This window comes from Moschus berezovskii, chromosome 6, assembly GCF_049115385.1.
Source record: "Moschus berezovskii isolate FMDL1 chromosome 6, NW_MosBer_1.0, whole genome shotgun sequence".
Classification (NCBI taxonomy): domain Eukaryota; kingdom Metazoa; phylum Chordata; class Mammalia; order Artiodactyla; family Moschidae; genus Moschus; species Moschus berezovskii.
This window is the reverse complement of record NC_142465.1, coordinates 78,503,577-78,518,587: the sequence shown is the minus strand read 5'-3', so window position 1 is coordinate 78,518,587 and position 15,011 is coordinate 78,503,577. Positions and strand designations below refer to the sequence as shown.

At 50.8% G+C, this 15,011-nt stretch overlaps 1 protein-coding gene across 1 annotated transcript; it reads right to left on the bottom strand.

Moving 5' to 3' along the window:
• Positions 1-1,080: 1,080 nt before the first annotated feature.
• HMOX1 (heme oxygenase 1) lies at positions 1,081-8,094 on the bottom strand. The gene is made up of 5 exons (XM_055395972.2): positions 7,949-8,094; positions 6,679-6,799; positions 4,053-4,544; positions 2,716-2,815; positions 1,081-1,737 (listed from the first exon to the last, which is right to left on the bottom strand). Exons 1-5 carry the CDS (start codon positions 7,969-7,971, stop codon positions 1,607-1,609), a joined length of 867 nt encoding a protein of 288 aa, XP_055251947.2. The 5' UTR covers positions 7,972-8,094; the 3' UTR covers positions 1,081-1,606.
• Between the last annotated feature and the right edge of the window lie 6,917 nt (positions 8,095-15,011).

The following is a 15,011-nucleotide window of genomic DNA, read 5'->3' as shown; positions in this document are numbered from 1 at the left end:
GTTCACGTTCGAGTCTCAATAAGGAAAAGCTTTGTCCTTGGCTTTGCTAAATACACTTTCAACCTGGGGCTTTCACTCTCCCAGATTGGGGGACTACATTTTTACTTTCAGTGGCTTTTAAGACTTCGGGGCTTCCCTGGTGGCTCGGTCGGTAAAGAATTTGCCTGCAACGTGGGAGACTGGAGTTCAATCCCTGGGTTGGGAAGATCCCATGGAGAAAGGAATGGCTACCCACTCCAGTATTGGAGAATTCCATGGACAGAGAAGCCCAGTGGGCTGTAGTCCATGGGGGTCACAAAGAGTCAGACACTACTGAGCAACTAACACACTTTGAGGACTTTGGACAGTGGAAAAGACTTGATCTAGAGCTGGCCAGACCTGGTTTAAATCCTTCCTGACCCTCTAGAAGTGGTAACACTCCTCAGTGTTTTTGAGGATCAAATGAAATGACATCATGTGAGGTGACTCGCACAGTAGAGAATCACCTAGCAAGAATCACAGTACACTGATCTCCCTCGTTTCATCATTAGTTCATATTGCATGCTGATGACATTTTACATGCATTTCATTTGCTTCTCAAGACAGGTGAGCTGGGTCTCTGTATTGGTGTTAAAGATGACAAAACTGAGCCCCAGAAGGGTTAATACCTAACCACAAAGGCAGTTACAAAAAGAAGAAAACCAGCGGTTTGAACCAGGGTTCTTATTCCAGTCCCTACAATTCACTGTACAAGACACAGATCTTATTCCAGAATTTGCTCATTTCAGCTTTACAGTGAATCCCGTCCTTGGTAAAGCTGTCTTCCATCAAGCAGGGTTCACCCCAAAGATGTGCCCACTGACTGCTTCAAGGTCACCCCCATCACCCTCAGAACAGAGCACAACATCCCAAACCAGCTCCTGTGTCACCCGCACTTTCACCCCCTCTGCCCACCAGACTTTCAAGAAACACATGAGGAAAAAAGGTCAGTTCCCCAAGGGTAACAGAGCCCAAGAAAAACACGTCGAGTTACTATCAGGCCATTTAGTTTATTATTTCACATGAAAGTTAACAGTCAAGGCCACAGTCCTGTTAAACACTTCCCTCCCCACCCGCCACAACCCACCCCTACCCTGCTATAAAAACAGAACAGAACACAACAGAATACCACAGTTCAGGCTGAGCCAGGAACACAAGTGGCTCCAACAAAAACAAGACAGAAACATAAGACACAACATCTCTGAACATACACAAAAATTGCCATGGCCACAGGGCAAGCGGTCACAGAGGGTCAAAAGGGAGACCTCAGACCCAAGGCTCTCGGAGGTTCACAACAGCTGTTGCTCTGGCTACATCTTCTGGGCTCTGCTACAGGAACGGGAAGGGGAGAGTGCTGAGGGGCCGGAGAGGACCCCTTGTCTCACTCTGAAGTTCAGGTCACAGACTGGATGTACTTTGGGTTGGTGGAGATGTCTCAGGCTCCTTTTATCCAGAAGAGAGGGACACAGGGAGACAGCAGGAGCCCTGACAGCTGTCCCCCAGCCCCAAGCTCAAGGTAAGGAAGCTAGCCAAGAGGCTGCCCCTCTCCACAAACAGTTCATGGCCCCCAGGAGCCAGCACATTGCATTCACATGGCGTAAAGCCCCATAGCGACCGTGGCCACCAGAAAGCTGAGTGTGAGGACCCATCTCAGGAGAGGTGCCTGGGAGAGGACACTGGGTTGGGGCTTCCCTCTGGACACCTTGGCGGGAGCAGAGTCTGAAAGAGAAGGGAGATGATGTCAACTCCTGGAGGGTGGAAGCAAGGGCCATTTGATGTCACAGAAAAACAAATCAGAGCCGCCTCAGCAGGGTCTAGTAAAGTCCCCGCTAGATGCAAGCCAGTAGCCCTCTAGCCACTACTTGGATACCTCCTAAGACAGGGAGCTTACTTACTTCTCCAAGCTGTCCACTCTTCCATTTTCAGCCAGATTGTGAGAAGTACTCTCCAGGGATACCCAGAGGACCACAGTTTGAGAACTGATGTGTTAGGGCTGAGTCCCCTCACCCACACCAGATCATCTCATCAGGAATGGCCACATTCCAATGTTCCCCAAAACCCCACCAACAGAGGGATCCACGCAGTCCTGGCACAGGTGAGCTATGGTGGCACCAGGAGCAGAGATCTGAGAAGACCTGCCAAGCAGGTGCCCGAGCTTCACCCCTCCCCTCCCTTGACTCCCAAAGCCACACTCTCGCCCACAGAGAGAAAGGGAACATCTGTGGGGCGCTCTGGTGCTCTGGAAGTTTCCCATATGTTTTCTCAGCACTACCACCCCCTAGAGAGCTCTCTGAGCGGCCTGAGGGAGGGACTAACCCAATACAGGACCCTGCGTCCACACTGGGGGGATAGCTAGAAGCTTCCCCGGGGCCCTAGCCCCAGGTCAAGGGGGTCTCTGCTCGGGAACCATTAACAGACCCCCAAGGGACCTAAATTGTGTGTATGTGGCGGGGGGGAGGAGGACTTGCCATGACTTCAGAGTATCCTTTGAGTACTCGAAAGTGACCTAGAACCAACCCAACCCCCCTGATTCTAGCATTGGGGAGACTGAGGTGCAGAGGGGTCGTCCAGGTGAAGGCTGGCTCCACCCCTAACTTCTCATTTTAAATTATGGAAAAGACAGAAGAGTCAGGAGACACCAGAGCCAGACGGCTGGGCCATGTGCCCTCCACACACTGCCCCCCGGGAGGCCCTCACCTTGTGCCTTGCTGCCGGCTCGTCTGTGAAGGTCTGGTGCCTGTGAGGGATCACGGTCCTTGGCCTTCTGGGTCAGCAGCCCCTGCAACTCCTCGAACAGCTGCAAGAGAACAAAGTGCACGTCTCCATGAAAGGTGGGGCCAGGACTGCTGATGGGAGGTCTGAGGTTTGGTTGTGAAATAGCAGGACAGAACAGAATCACAGCAAAAATACTGAACATCCAGCTTAAGAGATAAGATGTCACAAGTTCATTAACTCGCCTGCCTGGTCTTCCCCAAATGCTCCCCAGTAACAGCCATTCTGAATGGCCACTCATGCCCGTATGCTGGGTCCCTTTGCAAAGTACCATGTCTTCAGTGGTCCCCAAGCAGGCACTCAATGCTCTGTGGTACTCATTAGTCAGGGTTATAGACCAGGACATTGCCGCTCCAGAGATTCAGCGCCTGGGTGGTGGCTAACTCAGAGGTCAAGCGGCAAGGGCCAGCCCTCCCATGGGGCTCTGGCGCCAAAGCGCCTGTTCTTTCTACAACACCTTTCTGAAAGATACAGCTTTTCTCAGAAGACTGACCAGGTCTGCTGGGTATTTTTTAGCGGTATGCAAAGGACACACATTGCTCAATAGCAAGTGCTATGACCAATCTCTTCTGGGGTCCCAGGCTGGGAATAAGGAGCCAGGAGAGCATAAACTAAGAGCCCAGGTTCCACGGGGCCTCCAGATAGGAGCGCGACAGAATTCTACAACATCAGGGTTAGAAGGACTCTCACCCCCACTGGGAACATCCATCCTGGCTCTGCCTAAGAGGTCACCCTTCAAGGCAAAACCCATCTTCCCCTGGATCTGAGACACTTGTAGAAAGACAGATCATGCCTCCTGGCTGGGCTGAGAGGCCCAGGAGGCCAGCTCTGCGGCATCCGTGAACCCTGCAGTGCCAGCCTGGCTACATATGCGCACACAGCCAACGTGTACGTTGTCACAGGGAATTGTCAGAGTGCCACAATGGTGACGCTCACATCGTACAATAACCGTAGCTAACGTTCAAGGGCTGACCCTGTGACATGTCCTGCTTTGGGGACTTGATTGATTTAAGCAGTCACAACAACTCCATGAGCTAAGTGCTACTGTATCCCCGTTTTACAGATGGGGAAACTGAACTACAAAGTGATTAAGAAAGGGATTTACCTAAGATCACCTCGCCAGGTAAGTGATAGAACTGGAACCCTGGACCCCAAGCCCCTGCCCTTAACCATGACCCTTGATGCCCCCCGCCCTGCGAGAAATGTCCTTGGAAGAGCAGCTGGAGCCAGGGGTGGCCATGCAGTACAGCCCAGACCCTCACCTGGATGTTGAGCAGGAAGGCAGTCTTGGCCTCGTCCAGGACCCTCTGCCGGACCTCGGGGGTCATCTCCAGCGTGTTCATGCGGGAGCGGTACAGCTGCTTGAACTTGGTGGCACTGGCGATATTGGGGAAGGTGAAGAAGGCCAGGCCCTCCCCGGAGCTGGGCAGGTTCAGGGCCTTCTGAGCGATCTTCTTGAGAACTTGGCCCCCAGACAGGTCGCCCAGGTAGCGGGTGTAGGCGTGGGCCACCAGCAGTTCGGGCTCGGCGCGCCCCACCTCCTGGAGTCGCTGAACATAGCGCTTGGTGGCCTGCGTGTAGGGGATGGCCTCCTGCCAGCGGGGCCCGTACCAGAAGGCCATGTCCTGCTCCAGGGCGGCCCGGCGGTGCAGCTCCTCTGGGAAGTAGAGGGGAGTGTAGACGGGGTTCTCCTTGTTGCGTTCGATCTCATCCTCCAGGGCCACATAGATGTGGTACAAAGACGCCATCACCAGCTGAAACCAGAGCAAGCAGGTCGTTATCAGCGCATGCAGCCCCTTCGCACTATCGCCTTCAGAGACATCCTTGTCACCTCCCCAGGCTGGGCTCCCACCTCCTGCCAGCCCCTCCAACCCTTCCCATGTGGCAGCCAGAAAAAGTGTCAGAGGAGAAAATTTTCATTGTGCACTGAGCCTAAAAACCTTTTATCACACTAGAAAAAATACAAAGCCTCACTTCATCCTTGGAAAAATCTAACAAAAGAATGGCTATGCCCACTCTACAGAAAAGACACTAAGGCTGAGAGAGGGTATGAGGCACAGAAGGCACCTCTACTAAACAGAAATGGAGCCAAGCACAGGCACGGCTTTCTGGAGAAAGTAACTGAATCAAAGTGTTTACAGGAGATGCCAGGCACCTCTCCCTGGCTTTTGACCTCTGGGGATCCATCTGCAGGGCACAGTTCTCCCCAAAAGACCCCTTGGAACCCCATCATCTCTGAAAGCTGGGCTGGGGTTACAGCCCAGTGCCCCTTGGTTCGGGTAACTCCCATTACACATTAATTTTCTAGTTTTGAGTTTGAAAGAGGACAAAGTTTAGATGTTCTGGTTGAGGTTTTCAGGTGATTTCTGAGCCTTTAATCATTCATGGGAGCACTATCTCTCACCAGGGCAGAAACCCAGGCAGCCTGGGTTTTCAACTGTGACCGACCTGGTCCTAACTCCACTCAGCCAGTCCTCAGCTGGGTGACAGTGGATAAAACCACTCGCCCTCTCCAGGCAATCTGGGGCCTGAGTGACTCTGCACAAGGCAAGCCTTGGTTCCCTTCCCTGCAAAGAAGGGTAATCTGACCACAGAGTAATAGGGCAGGTGTGCTGGTCAGGGAGGATGACATAAAGCACTAGGTGTGACCTGGTAGTCGGCACTAAAGCTGGACTGTGGTGATAAAAACGCTAACTCCATCAGCACAATCTGAGCGAGCACTGGGTTCTCTTCTGGATCTTTGTGCTAGGGCCAAGAAGGAAGCTCCAAAGCATACAGTGGGCTGGGCATGGGGTACTCCAGCGGCCACCTCCCCATTCCCACTGCCCCAGTCACATTACAGCAACTGTACGTCAGCTTTCTCAGTGGGGTGGAGGGCAGAACGAAGGAGTAAGGGCTAGACTCACACCCACAGGACACAGCCCAGGGCTGTGAGCCCCTTAGAGCTGCATGTTAAATCGCCCTTCAATGAAGCACCTCTCCTGTTGGAAGTAGCGGGCGTCTCCCAGTAGCCAAAGGCAGGGTGTCAGAAGTGGTGAACAACAGCTCCCCACCCCCACTTGTTTCAACCCAAACAAGCCTCTCCTCACACCCAGCACCTGCTGGGTTCTTTTGTCACATGCTTTCCTTCTACCTGCAGGAATTTCACAACTGTTCTGAGTAATAGCAAAAATTCATGCCTCAAATACAATGGGCACTTAAGGAAATCATGTTGGGTATTCCCCTTAGTCCAGTGGTTAGGACTCCGTACTTCCACTGCTGGGAGCGTGGGTTCAATCCTTGGTTGGAAAACTAAGAGCCCACATGCTGTGCAGTGTGGTCCAAAAAAAGAAAACCCTGCTGTTGAAAACTCTCATTTCACATGTGAGGAAAAGGTACCTTGGGGAGGTTAGATGGTGCCCGTAGTCTTACTATTAGAGAATGGAAGTACTCAAGCTCGAACCCATACTCCCCTCTTACCTTCAGAGACAGATAAGATAACCAGCCTTGGCCTCTCCCATTTGCTTACAGGCTGTGTGACCTTCTGTTAGTTGCTTAACCTCTCTGAGCCTTCCCTTCCTCATCTTCCTTATAAAAGTTGAAGCACTGATTAAAATTAAGTGAGTAAAATGCCAAGCAGGCACTAGGTGGTCACTTAAAAGAGTACCACTGCCCCAGCCCCTCCATAATACCACATTGCAGGCTGTGAAATCTGCTGTGTGACCCTGGGTAAGTCATTTCCACTCTCTGAGCCTTAATGTCATGACCTGTAAAATGATTTCCTTGAACATGCTCATCGGGTCCCTCAGCATCCCTAGGAGCCATTCCCACTTATACCACAGCTCTGCACTTTGGATGCACTCCCACCCAATGTACCCCTGCCAAGGCTGGGACCTTCAGTCCACATACCTTAAAACCTTCTCGGGTCACCTCACCCTTCTGAAAGTTCTTCATGAACTCGGCATTCTCCGCCTGGGTGTGCACCTCCTTGGTGGCCTCCTTCAGGGCCTCTGACAAATCCTGGGGCATGCTGCAGAGAGAAGGCACAGAGGTGAACGAGGGAGTGGAAGACAGGGCTCTGAGCACAGTCCCTTCCAACGCTGAGCTTCTGAGGGGTACCCCTGCCTGTTTGCAGGACTTAAAAAAGAGATTTCAGCTTTTATCAGGCTTCTCTGCAGAAACCCAGGTTCCCATCTAATACACAGCCCCTTTCTCAACTACCTTTAAGATGCAACCCCAGCCACACTTTTCAGTTATTAAAACACTGTGTAATACGGGTCCCCCAAACCAACTGGAAAGATCTGGCCAATTACTCTCAATAAAGAGAAGGGAGCAGCATCGGTGGGCAGGGTGAACACTCAATTCACCTGCAATTGCTTCGACTGGCTTTTAGACCCAAGATTTGACTCATTAACTTTGTTGAGATCTCAGATACAGATCTCATGATCCCTTTTAATATTCTGCTCGCAGAAAAGTATTGAAAAAGCTCAAGTAAAACTCAGCTTTACTCAAAGTCCCTTTGGGGGAGTATTTCTGCCTTTTGTCTGCATCCACCTCCCAACACCAGTGTCATTTCTCCTTTCTCGCCAGCACTCCTTCAGAATCACTCCCTGTTCTGTACATGCTGGTCCAATTCTTGGAAGATGGGAGGAGCCAGACTCAGAGGTGGACAAACCCAGGGCCAAATTCCAGCTAGTGAGGAGACCTTGGCTTGCTTGCTGTACCTCCTCTACTATGCCACCCTCATACTGCAAGCGCGGGCTCAGTAGCCGAGGTGATGTGCTCCTTAATTCGACAGCTAGCCAGTGGTGGATGCGGCCAAGAAGAATCCCCAGTAAGAAAGCCAGGCTTTGTCAACCAGGCTCCAACAGTCGTGGGGATCCTGGATTAAGAAGACCGCTACCTCCAAGCACTCGCACGAGTTCAAAACCAAAGTCGGTCCCACGACAACACTCCCATCGGGTCATCCACAGGGAGCCAGGCATGTCAGTCACCTTTCATCTCTCCAACTGCCCCACAGGGAGGGATTGGCACCCAGCTCCTCCTAACACCAAAGCCCCAAGTGACCGCCCGCCCGTTCAGCGAGGTCGCTTCCTGCTTCCCGGCTCCGGCTCGGGAGCTCTGCGGGAGGAGGGAGCTGCCCTGCCTGGGAGAGGCCGGTCCCCCGCCCCGCACTTGCCTGTCGGGTTGCGGGCGCTCCATCCTGCGGCTGCGTAGGTGTGGTGTTGACACTGGCTCCGAGAACTCTGGCTCCGACGGCTCAGATCTGAATCGAGGAGGCGGGAGGGCGACTGTGCCGAGTCGCCACTTCGCCGTCTATTTATCCCCGGGGCGAGTCACGTGGCCGCCGCCCGCCTGCCTTTCCCCACTTTGAGGCCCGACGTTGCAACACCCGCGGGGGGCCGGCGCCCCGCCCGCCCCTGGCCTGCGGGGGCGGAGGAGGAGCGGTCATATGACCCTTGGAAAACAATCTATTTAAAACAAGACATTAAAAAAAAAAAAAAAAAACTTCTGTGCAGCAGTGTGATTTTGCCCCTTTCAGAGCCTCCAGCCCAGAAATGGTACTTGAATACCCCAGGAATTTGAATGGTTCCTGAGAGCTGGGAGGCAGGGCTTCTCAGAGCGGGAGGCTGCTGGGCAATGTAAAGGACTCACCGTCCCCAGACCCTCTCTGCTGTCCCCCTGACCAGCCTGCTCCCTAATTGTCACCTCCTTCTGGGACCCTCAGCCAGCAGCCTGCTTCCTTATGTTCCCTTTGGCCGTTTTTTCTTTCTTGAGCACCTACTAAGTGTTAAAGATGGTACTGTTTTCATGGTTCATCCCTACAGTTACCCTGTGAGGCAGATCTCTACCATTTTGCAGACAGATAAAATGAGGCTGGGGGGTGGGTGGGGGCAGGGATTAAGTGGCATGACCAAGGACACACATAAAGCAGGAAAACAGGACCCAAATTCCAGGTCTCTGCCTGTCTCCTTCAGGGCCTCTTAGCACTTGGTTCCCAGCTGGACAATGATGCTGGTTATCCAGACCACCTCTCTGCTCACCTTCCTAGGGCGATCTTCAGGGCTCATTGAGTCTGAGTTATCTCATCTTCATGACTCAAATGATAAAGAATCCGCCTGCAATGTAGGAGACCTGGGTTCAATCCCTGGGTCGGGAAGATCGCCATGGCAACCCACTCTAGTATTCTTGTCTGGAGAATCCTCATGGACAGAGGAGCCTGGTGGCCTACAGTCCATGGGGTTGCAAAGAATCGGACACGACTGAGTGACTAAGCACACATGCGGTACCCACCTGGGCCTGGAACAGAGCTGGTCCTGTGATCAACTATGGAATTGATACTGAATGAGATTGATCACTTAGGATGGGGGGAAGCAGGTCACTGGGCGAGCCCAGATGACAATGTAAATGACAATACCAAAGTCCCTTCCCAAAGTTACAATTCTGGATTCTAGATTAAACAAAACAAAGAAGTTTAACTTTGACTCAGGACAAGGATGTTGTTTGGGAAAGAGGTATCAAGTGCTCCACTTCTGAAGGAACGTGAGTACAAGGTTGAGGACAGCCAGCCCAGCCGTCAAGCATGGATTTTCAGACTGGGAGACTACAGCGGCTGAAGTGGTCCTTCCTGGGTGTAAGTAGGAGTCTCTGATGCTTGGAGACAGTCTGGAAGAACCAAGCAGGTACTGGAGGTCAGTGTGTCCATCCGATCCAAGGTCAGAGCTCTGGCCCATGGTCCATCCTCTTCCAGGATCACTGACCTGAACTTCAGCCACCAAATCAATCTAGGGACATGGGGGCTGCTCAGTCTTCTAGAGAGCGGGGCTATGCCAAAGAATCTAGCTCTTGGTATAAATAATATATCGACCTTCTGTTTCAATGAACAATGATAACAATACTAATAGCTAATATTCATTGAGCCCTTCCTGTGTGCCAGATACTATACTAAACACATGTATCAACAGGTTAAATCCTCATAATAACTCCATAAGACTGTTACTGTTATTGTCCCCATCTTACAAATGAGGAAACTGTGGCAGAGAGGTGAAGATAAGGGTTTGAACCCAGGCAGTATAGCACAAAGATTTCAAAAGTTCAAGGTAGGGCGTCTCAGAATCCAGTAGGACGCGAGACAAGCCAAAAAAAAAAAAAAAAAAACATGGTTTTTCCCGCTAGAGCCCAGAAGTCACCTCCATGGGTGTCCTTGAAAGGCTCATTCTACAGAGGATGGCATTTACCAGTTCACAAGATTCACAGAGGTAAGAATTAGAACTGGAGCTGCTAGAAGATTTCAAAAAGGAGTTGCCAAGAACTTTCTAGAAAGAAGGATTATTAGAAATAGATATCTCCATTAGAATGTAAGCTCCAGGAGGGCAGGGGTTTTGTTTTGTGAATCTCCAGAGCCTGGAACTGTGCCTGATAAGTGGCAGACAATCAATACTGAATGAATGAATATGTGCCACAAGATCTCTTTCTGGTAAACATGATAATACAGCTAGGTTGCCAGAAAGAGTTGGAATCAACCTACAAGTTTTGATCTTAGTTCAACTTTACTGATTACTTACTGTGTACAGAACCCTTATGTGCAAGACTGCATTTAATCCTCGCAAAGTCCCTGTCATTTTCATTTCTGTTTTGTCCACGTAAATACTAAGGTACAAAGAGATTAAGTCGTTTTCCCAAGCCACATGGCTAGTGATAGCCAAGCCAGAATTCAAAGCACAGCACCTGGAAGCCAGAATCCATACTTCTGACCCCCATATCACATGCCCTTTTATGGGAGGCCAGTCTGTCGTCCAAGAGTTTAGAGGATAAGAGTGAGAAAGTCTGAATGCTTGCCATCAGCCTGTCCATTCAGAAAGCCCAGAAGGTAAAGTTCACATGATCTGCCATTCTCATACTTAACATGGGGCGCAGAGGATCCAAGAGGAGAGTGACTTCGCCAGGCTCTAGGACACAGAGCCTTCAGTGGCCCAGGGTCCCTGGTTCCGAGTCCAGGTTCACTCCTCACTACAGCTTCTTCCCTGGGAGCCCCTGACTTAGCCAGAATGGACCCCCAACCCCAACACACACACACAGACAACCCCAGGGTGGAGGGGGCTGGACTAGGGCTGATCTGGTATCTCCTCTGTCCCAGTGTTGAGCCTGTGGCCTTTCCCCATGCTGATTCAGCTTCCTGACTTCCTCTTCTCTGTTCTCAAATAACTGGAATGATTTAAGTGATATTTCTCCTCCTGTGGTAGCCTAAATAATGCCCCCTACCATGTCTACATCCTAATCCCCAGAACATCTGAATATGTTACTTATGTTACATGGCAAAAAGGATTTTGCAGACGGGATTAAGTTAAGCATCTTGAAATGGGAAGATTATCCTAAGATCAGAAAAGTCCTTATAAGAGGGAGGCTGGGAGGTTACAGATACAGAAGGTGATGTGATGAGGGAAGCAGGACAGAGATATTGGAAGATGCTGTGCTGCTAACTTTGAAGATGGAGTTAGGGGCCACGAGCCGAGGAAAGCTGGTACCCTCCAAAAGCTAGAAAACTTGAGGAAGTAGATTCTCCCCTAGAACTCCAAAAGGGATGCAACCCTGCCCACCTATTTCAGGACTTCTGACCTCAGGAACTCCAGACAATAAATCTGTGTTGTTTCAAACCACTGTGTTTGTGATATTTGCCACAACAGCTTTGGGAAGCAGGATGGGGTGGACAGAGAGACCCTTCCTGCCATCTCCCTGCGTGATGCCTAGCATTCCACCGTTAACGTGTTGTTATTCTTTACTCACTAAGCCGTGTGCAACTCTTTGTGACCCCATGGACTGTAGCCCCCCAGGCGCCTCTGTCCATGGGATTTCCCAGGCAAGAATACTGAAGTGGGTTGCCATTCCTCATCTCAGGGATCTTCCCAACCCAGGGATAGAACCTGCGAGTCCTGCACTGCAAGCATTTTTTTTTTTTTTTACCACTGAGCCGCTTGGGAGTTCCCTGCCCCCAAAATAAAGCTTTATTCCATCAGAGAACCCACCACCCTCTCTCTGGATTCCCTTGCAGAGTCAAATACTTGAGCAGTGGAAATGGGCCAGTTTTGTTATGTGTGGAGCTGGAGGTACAAAGCTGAAGAGGCTGGACCCCCACTTTGACATAACATGGGTGCTCAGTGTCCTCATGAAGTCCGGGCCCTGGGAAATGATCCAGAAAGGGGGTAGGGAGCACCAAAGACAAATGTAGGAGGAAATGGGAAAGAAACACTGGAGTTTGCTCTGAGCCAAGCCTTCTCCCAAGCAGGGTCCCATTTCATGCTCCCCATACCCAGGAGGTAAGCATTTATCTGTGGTGAGAAGAATCGTGGCCCCACAAAGATGTACTTGCCTAATCCTTACAACCTGTGAATATGCTCTGTTATCATTGAATAGGGTCATTACCCTTTGCAGGAGGCCAGTTGTAAATATCTAACCTGGAGCCTATTTCCTCCTCAATCACCCTTTGCACATTTAATTAAGGTCACAGATCTCAAAGTAGGGAAATCACTGCAGAGTCTCTGGAAGGGCCCAGTCTAGATGGGCTCAGTCTGGCCATATAAACCCTTGCAAGCACAGAACTTTCCCTGGCGGGAGATGTCAGAGAGCTGTGAGGCATGGGAAGCAATCAGTGATTGTAAATGCTAAGTCAAGGTGGGCTCCACAGGCTGGGAGGTGTGTGAGGATCACTGTTTGGGGCCACAGGAAAAAGTCAGAGTTGAGACCCCAGGTGGCCCAGACCTGGCAGGGACAGGCAGCAGCCTGGAAGTCAGCGTGGCTGCAGCAGAGAGCGGGAGGGGACAGGTAGAGATGGGAGCAGGAGAGACATGTAGCCTGTGAGGCCTGCAGGCCATTGCTAGGACCTTTCTAAGTAGGGGAGACCCAAGGGCTGGGAGGGGAGGAGTGCTGGGGTCTCACTGGGCTTTTCTGGGATCAATCACTGGCTGCTCTGGGTGACACAGGACATTGGCAGAAGGCAACTGACCACACAAATCCAAAGAGAGATGATGCTGACTTGCAAAGAACAGAGAGGTAAGTGGTCGAAGACATGCATATTGTAAAGGCAGAGCTTTACACGTTAGGAGAAGAATAGGAAATGGGATGTGAGTAAGAGGAGCTGTCAAGGATTAACTCCAAAGTTTGGGTTCAACCAGCTGGGAAGATGTAATGCTCAGTTGGCTGTGATGGGAGACCTTCAGCAGCTCAACCTTGGACACATCCCTTTTGAGATGTATGGGACAGGGCTTTGCAAACGCGGTGCAAAAACTTGAGTGAAATGGGAAGCTTCTACCCTTTTCTAGAAGTTTCACTTCCTCCCGCCAGCAGGGAAGACTGTCCTTACCTAAGCATCCAGCCGGAGGCTGAGGAAGCAGCTGGAGTGACTCAGCAAAATCTGCCTTTCCTGTCTCCTCCCGTCCCCCCTCCCAACCATGACACAGCAGAAACGGCACGAGGGGAACATGGAAACCGAGACTCAGCTCTCCGAAGGCGGCGCCCCTCCGCCCGCCTGGAAAACGGAAGCGGTATGGGCTGCAGGGAGGGGCCAGGGCTGAGGCTCCTCTGGCACGAAAGTGAAAACCAAGGCGAGGCCTCCGCGGAGGCTGGGGGAACACAGGGTTGGGGGTGAGAAGTCTTTAGCTTCAGGCTGGACCGGTTTTCCAGGCGAATCAGTGGACCCCCGCCTGTGTGTCCTCAAGCAGGGGTAGCCAGACCGCATCCACGCCCCGCACCGATCCAAGAGAACAAGCAAGTCCTTAATCCAGGGAGGGTAGGGGAATGGAGTGAAACGGGGAACGCCGTGGTGGTGTGTAGGCTACGTGGAGCCCAGCCTTGGTCTCCTCAAGGTAGTTCAGTTCAGTTCAGTTCAGTTCAGTCGCTCAGTCGTGTCCTACTCTCGGCGACCCAATGAATCACAGCACGCCAGGCCTCCCTGTCCATCACCAACTCCCGGAGTTCATTCAAACTCATGTCCACAGAGTCGGTGATGCCATCCAGCCATCTCAGAGCCCCAAATCATGAAAACCATCCTCAGTCTGGACTGCAAAACACTGAATCTTTCTAGGTTGCAAGAAGCCTGATAAACAAGATTGACACCCCAGCGGCAGAACGGGAGAAAAACGTTTGGACCTCTTGTAACAGACAAAAGATGAACATGGCTAATAAAAGAGCTCCTATAGAGATGAATAACTGAATCACGTTGCTGTCCACTTGAAACTAACACAACATTGTAAGTTAACTCTACCTTAATACCAATAAAAACAAAGCGGAAAAGGAGTGGGGAGGGAGAGCTCCCAGAAGCAGTAAGACAGTCACCAGGAGATGTTAGCATTGAATAGGAGTTGATTATCATTTCCCTTCTGGGAGAACTGGGTATCCCAGTGAAAGAGCAGGAGAAGAGGGCCGGCCCGGGCCCAAGATGAAACTCGTGTTCATTCCTTATCTCTTCTTTTCCTCCTCCTGCTCCTGATTTGGCTGATAAGGCAACTTGAGCTGCTGGCAGGACTTCTCTGGTTAACACTCAGGATTAGCTCCACGTCGCCCTTGGGATAAAGTGCAAGCTTTTCAGCCTAGCACTCTGCCCTCAGCCCAGGCCACGTCTCCAGTAGGAGGGATCTCACCCCTCTCCATCCCTTAAACCCTGTGTGCCAGCTTCAGGAATACTTGACTACTCCTGAACTACAGAAGCTCCCATCCCTCTGGGCCTTTGCTCAAGTGGTCCCTCTTGCCTATAATGTTCTCTCCTGTGCTTTTGCTGGGCTACTCACCTTTCCAGACTCAGCCCAAATAGACCTCCATGAAAGAGGTAAACCTATAAAGCATATAGAATAAAGCATAAAGGAAAAACTTACTGACCTTAGATTTGGCAAAGATTTCTCAAATACAACCAAAAGAAAAAAGCAGAAGATATTAAAAAAAATTGGACTTCATTAAAATTTAAAACTTTTTCTTTTTAAAAGACACTGTGACCGGGACTTGCCTGGTGTTTGAGTGGCTAAGACTCTGTGTTCACACCCAGTGTAGGGGGCTGGGGTTCCGTCCCTGGTGAGGAACTAGACCCTGCATGCCACAGCTAAGACCCAGCGCAGCCAAATAAATAAATACTAAAAAAAAAAAAAAAAAAAGATCTGTGATTCAAAAAAGAGGCGTCTTTTAATAGACACCTATTCTATTTAATAAAATAGAAGAAAATATTTGCAAAAATACATTTCAACAAAGGACTTGTCTAT